At 46.4% G+C, this 6,485-nt stretch overlaps 1 protein-coding gene across 12 annotated transcripts in view; it reads left to right on the forward strand.

Annotated features, from left to right (window-relative positions):
* Positions 1 to 6,485, forward strand: part of LOC116844446 (fasciclin-1) — a 381,499-nt gene that overhangs the window by 278,465 nt on the left and 96,549 nt on the right. For all 12 annotated transcript variants that reach the window (XM_032815959.1, XM_032815975.1, XM_032815965.1 and 9 more), the window contains one exon: positions 4,534 to 4,724. In XM_032815959.1, the coding sequence (XP_032671850.1) occupies positions 4,534 to 4,724 (191 nt within the window). The remainder of the gene's footprint in view (positions 1 to 4,533; positions 4,725 to 6,485) is intronic.

Raw genomic sequence — 6,485 nt, forward strand, 5'->3', positions numbered from 1 at the left:
TTATAATAAAATATTATTTCACATAAATTGTAAAATACATATAAGAATTGAAAATATTTTAACATAGTCATATTCACATAGGAGATATCTGAAGTAAAATATAATGTCAGACTGCTGCGTTCCAAATTGTAAAAATTCTGCAGCAAAAGGGTTTTCTATTTTACATATCTATAAATTTATTAAATTCAATTTACGTAATTTATCTTCAATTTTAATTAATTTATCTTTACCGCGCCTTTACCAATAAAATACGATTATTTCATTTCGCCATATTCTTGCAAAGTCGGCCAGGACTAATCTCGTCGCACTCAAAGATTGCGCATCTCTTACTAGAGGATCTCTAGCTGCACTGGCTGCACTGCTGAACTGCTGCAATAAGTGAGATAAGTATACTTCCGGTTTGGATCCGGAAATATGGCGAATCTAGTATCTACAGGCGACAGTGTCCGATCTCTTATTAAAGGATTTCTAGAAGTTGGCTGCTCTTCCTTCTTTCGCTCATGCATCCGGCGGTACGCAGCCACATCGGGAATTCGATTACATCTCCGGAGAACGAGGTAAAACGCACTCAGACCAAGCGCTAGATAACTCAATAGATAGATTAGTTGGTTGTGCACTCGGAGAAAAGTCCCGTCAAGCGCGATCAATGCTCGAATCCGAGAAACGTGGGATGCAAGCGCGAAGTGTCACATTAGGTTAGAAACAGAAGCGCGCTTAAAAGACGCGGGGGAGACAGAGGTGGGAAAAGCAAAGTACTGTGCGCCAAGAGCGGCTATACTGCTCTTGATACAATCCGAAACAATGCGACGACAACGATACGATTCCGTTGTTGATGAGCGAATTTTGCTCTCGCGCAGTTTGCGATGGGAGGAATGGTTCGTCCCGCGCGAACGCATCTCATTCGCGTATCACAACTCCGTTTAATCTCTATCATGGACTTACTTACGCAGATGAAATTCTCTTGACTCGTACGTTTCCGATTGGCATTATTTTCGCTATTTGTCCGAAGGATATTTCACCCCGACACGGTAAAATATTCAGCCGCCTCTTTCTCTCTCTCCCCCTTTTCCTCTTTATCTCTATCTTTTTCTCTCTTTCTCTCCTTCTTTCTCTGTCACTCATTTCACTGTAGCCTGAATATACATCCGATAAGATGGTACGCGCACGTTCGTCCTCAGTGCGAGGTGCATGTTTGAAAGTCGGATTTCGGCTTTTGGAACGGACAGAAGAGGCGAGAGAGAGAGAGAGAGAGCGCGCAAGCGGAAACGTCTCGTCGCATGGCCGGGATATAAATCGATGCGCAAGCAGCTTTGCCACGCGGCTCTTCTCGTTTTGTGGTCGGCCGTAGCACCTGTGTCCCGTTTCGCAGTGGGGCGCGTCGCGACGGAGGAAATAAATGCGAATCGATCGACGGCTTAATCATTCGGCCTCGTTGAAAGAGCGAAAAGGCTCGGAGGAGGCCGGGGGACAAAACGCTCTCCCGCTACTGCCGTCCTCACTCTCGCCGGCGTGGAGATATTGCCCCCTGAAAGGGCATACATCCGCCCTCGCGACTCGATCACGTCGCATAAAGCACCGTTCTCTCTCTCTCTCTCTCTGTCTATCTATCTCTCTCTCTTTCTCTCTCTCGATCACGAGCAACAAGAGAAATGCGCCGGCAGAGACGCGCTATAAAAATCCAGTCGGCGCGAATAAAGCTCTTATTCGTCGTCGGGCGCCACGATAAACCCCTCGACTTCGGAGATCGATAATGCGATCGCTGCTCGTCCACGCCTAACCAGTTTTCGTACGTGCCTCGCATCCTCTACAGCCGTTCGCGTCCCTTCGGCTCTCGGAACACAGTGAAAATTCCGCCCTGCGTCTTCCGCCTGTTTCCGCGTAAACACTCGTATTTAAAGATAAAACACTGATCAGGTACATGTCCGACTTAAGTTTTTGTTGTAAACACCGCTAAATTCACGCATTTCGTAACATATCGAAGCCACGACGCCTCGTATATACACGCGCTCGTATCTCCTTCCGAGACACCTCACATAGCGGAAGAAAAGATCAAGCATGAACTGTTCGAGGGGTGATTGACGAGGCGTGTCACGGAGATATAAAAGCATTATATCACGCGGCACGATACGGCCTTCTGATCAGCGCACGTCTCTGATACGCGCATACATGGCTGCGGTATAAGCTTGGCTTCATATCGCGAAAGATCGTCATACCGGGAAAAATTTACCTTAATAACGCGTAACTCAGGTCTGTGCACGAGCGACATTCGACACGTTGAGACCTCGGTTGGACCCGCGTTGTAAGCATTTTTTTATATTGGTGAAGATTTTTAGATAATGGTTTTTGGGAATAATTTAACACCTGATTGTATCTTTTTGTCCGCATTTGATCTTCGTCTTTAATTTCAACAAGAAGGAACTCTGCGAAGCTTGTTGACAACTTTTGCACGTAAAATGAAGAGATGCGATTGTATCGAAGCGGTTAAACAGTAACGTGTGCTTCGTTGAGGTAAATTTGTGCGAATAAAATTTTCGATCAGCGATCCGACTCGCACCACTGCATTGTTGTATACATTCGACGGGGAAGGGAACCGAGTGTAAAAGCCAACAACTCGCCTCGACTTTTATGCTCCGAGCCGTCGCCATAAATGTTACCTTACGCGGCGGAATGAGCGACTCCTCCCGATGTCGTAATCGCGCTGCTCCGACGATACATCGTGGCGGATCGTAAATTTTACGATTACCATGGCGGCTTCCGGTGGTAGTGCGTACACGCACCCCCGACGAATTACCGTCGACGTAATGGTCGTATGTACGTACGGCGAAAGAAAGAAAGAAAGAAAGAGATTTCGTGCGCTCCCACCCGGCGAAACGACGATTGTTTACGCGCTCGTTAAAGATTCGGCAAAGTATCCGTGGAGCCGCAGAGAGAGAGAGAGAGAGAGAGAGAGAGAGAGAGAGAGAGAGAGAGAGAAGGAGGGCGAGGGGAGAGGAGTAAGAGAGCGGAGAAGCTGAAGAGAAGCCGAAACGTTCGCGGATATTCCTTCGATCCGAGAGAGTCGTCGTCGGACGCTGCGAAGCACGAGCGGAAAATGTTTTCCGGCCCGCCGATAAAACGCCGCTTTGCCGCGCAATTCCGCGGGAAAGTCGCGGGTGGGGAAAATTATTTTCCGTCGGGACATCTCGTCCGTAGTTTTCGCCGTCGCCGTCGTCGTCGTTGTCGCTCGCGTTGTCGGGGGAAACGAGATTCTACGGCGCCGGCCGCCTCTTGTCCTCGAAAGTTCCTCCGGGTGAGACGACCGGTGGTTTACGAAACGGGACTCAATTCCTGGCGTTCGTAATGAGCGTCATTGTTGGCTCCGCGCGCTACCTAACACCCGCCCGCTTTCCCCCCGGAGATTGGACTTTCCGAGCTTGCGAGGAACGGCGCGATCGCTCGTGTCGTGAACAGGTTCTTAGAAACTACAATACACCCTCGCCGCGATAATCGATAGTTCACCCCTCGAAAGAGGCGTGCGCGGCGGAAGCTTGCGGATTCTTATGCCGAGATTATAAGAGGGAGAGTACGAATATTCGACTGTATGCGCGAGAGAGTCGCGCGCTTTCCGCTTTAGTCGGGGAAATGTCAAGTCTGACACGGAAATACTCTTTATGTTACGGAAAATCACTTAAATACCGTCTATTTCGAGAGGCAGTCGCAAGAATAATCTCACGTCTCAGAGGTTCGGTTGTCAGAAGCGTCTACGAATTTGTAGAGAATGGATATCCGAGACTAATTCAAGTTTCCATTTGATCTCAATATACCACCTGCGTCTCCTCTAATCTCAATTCAGAATTTCAATAACTAGGATAATAATTATGTAGCTTGTTTAACTGCGCAGAGGTGGAGTATGTGCGTGATAAACATGTCGAGAATTCGAGTAAATATTTATTTACTCAAGTTTTTTGTCTCTGATCATTTCAAGTCCTGCATCAAGTAATAATAGCAAGGACACACCTGTCTATTTCGTTCTATGCGCGCACTCACTCTCACACACACATTCACGCGAATACCACACGGCCACGAGAGAGGAAAAACCTCAGTATTACGAGGACGTTCTGCCGGTAACGGGATAATAAAGCGACGAGCTTTGTAGCTCCGTCGCGGACTTTTGAAGTTTGCTCTATCTCCAGCTTCTACTGCCGCTCGCGTTATTTTCAACGTTTTTCCCCGTCTGTCTCTCTTATTCCTTTTCTCTCTCTCTTTCTCTTTCTCCTTTCTCTCTCTTGCGCACATGCTGTGTCTTTTTACGATGAATAAAAATCCCCCAATTCCACCGAGAATAAAAACATCAGAAAACTTGGTGGTCCCGGGGAACTAAAACCGCAGCTTCTTCGCCGGTAGTCTCGCGAGGACTCAAGTAGCCGCTTTGTGACGGCATTCGTCCGCGTGGCTACCGCGAAAAAAAAAAACACTTCGCCGACAACAGCCCGAAACGTATTTCGTTGTGCAACAAAGCGCTGACGAGGCGTCGTTTCTCCTTGTGGGTTACAGCGAACCGGCCTCTGACGATCGAGGAGCTCAGGGACTCGATATCCTCCGAGTTGGAGGGCAACCCACCCCTGTGGATCACCAGGAGAGTGAGCGCGCATGGCGTGGACGTGTACATCAACAACGCCAAGATCCTCTTGGAGCAGAGCAACTTCCAATCGAAGCTGAAGGTCAACGGCGACACCATGACTCAGGTGAGTGAGTTACCATGTTTTTATGGAACTTCCAAGTGCTTCTTCTTAATTTAACCGTCAGTATACAGCTCAATTATTATACTAAAAGTGAAAAAAACTTTCTACTTTAAAGTAAAACCAATAGAAATATTTCTGATTGAATGAGCAGAAGGAATATTTTACCGAAAATCATTGAACCATCACTGATGAAATTTATAATTGAACTATTAACTATAAGTATAGTGTTTCAATGAAGAATATACTAATTTATAGAGAGTAGGGTATATTTTTTTCACACTCAATTATAATTTGCCATTATAATTTTAGGATTAATTAGAAACTCAACTATTATATTATATAATTGTTTTTCTTCTTTAGGACACACACATACACAGTTTTAACACAGTTGTAAAAATCAACCTGTTAAGGTTTTTATTTTTTTTTTAGAATTTTCCTGAAGGACAATGAGAAAATTTTTATCCATTTTGTCTTTCCAAATGGAATACACTAATTAATTTAATTCGAACCACGATGATATACTGAAGATTAATAATTGCAAATAATTAAATTCAGCGAAGAAGGATATATAAATCGCTCTTATGGCGTGACGCGCGTTTAACTCGCAAGACGGACGGAAAGGGAGAAGAGAGCCGGGGAGGTTCCAGCCGTCTTTCTGTAGAATAGCGAGCACTCGTTCTGGCGCGCAATCGCTTTTATCCACTCAATCCTCCACTTTTCTGACCGATTTCCCGGTTGCAACGTCCACGTCACTTGAAGCATCCCGGTGTGCCGGTGGCGGCGGCTTTCTAACGAGCTTTTAATGAGCTTTACACGCTCGCCTTAGCCGCGAGACCATTAGGTTGATGAATATCATGGGCCTCGATAATGTCGAACGGCGCTTCCTGGCATTCGCACTCTCTCGCGAGGGCCATCAGAGCCCTGGTTATCGATGGAGCGCGCCCGGCGCCTTGCAAATTAAACCCAGCGGTTTAAGGCTCGATTTATAATAATCAGCGCGCGCCGAGCCGTAAATTATTCGCGATTCATCCGCGAACCCGTATCTCGCAGCCACGATTTTACGCGGAATATTTAATTTAGTGACGAAATAATCAATCGCGAAAATTTTGATAATTTGTTGTTAGCAACAATTATTAATAGCAATTGGCCAATAATCGAAAAGAAATTTTATTCCGTATAGAAGTAAATTGTATCATTAGAATCAAATCTACTTTACTAACTTAGCTCCTACTACGTTATAAAATTCAAGGTTTAACATAGAATCAAAATACACATATTCCCCGTCGTCGGAAACTCCCCGTAACTCTGCTGAATCGCGAGCCGAGCGATTTTCGAGTGAACTTTCGGAATCGCGCGGCGCGACGAACTCTCTCGCTGAAAAGAGAGCATTTCTCGAACCATTCGCAGCGTCTCGCGCGCTAAAGCAGCCGAGCGATTTCGCAGAGAAGAGAGTAGCTCGTTGGGGAGCCTTTTTCGAATAGCCGTAAATTCGTCCTCGATAGCGTATTCACCTTTCCTCGCCGTATCTCGGCTGATTTCGGTCTTCGGCTTCGCCGAAAGGGGAAAGGTGGATCTCATTTCGGCTTGCCAGACGGATCCTTTAATCTATAGTTAAAGTACCATCACCTGATGAAAATCGCACGGGACTGGCCGAGCTAATCCCTTCGACGAGCTCGCCCGCAGATCAATCTCTCTCTCCTTCTCTTTCATTCTCTCTCTCTCTCTCTCTCTCTCTCTCTCTCTCTCTCTCTCTCTCTCTCTCTC

Source organism: Odontomachus brunneus, unplaced genomic scaffold (genome assembly GCF_010583005.1).
Source record: "Odontomachus brunneus isolate Ranch 3 - 2012 unplaced genomic scaffold, Obru_v1 Obru_scaffold_003, whole genome shotgun sequence".
Lineage (NCBI taxonomy): Eukaryota > Metazoa > Arthropoda > Insecta > Hymenoptera > Formicidae > Odontomachus > Odontomachus brunneus.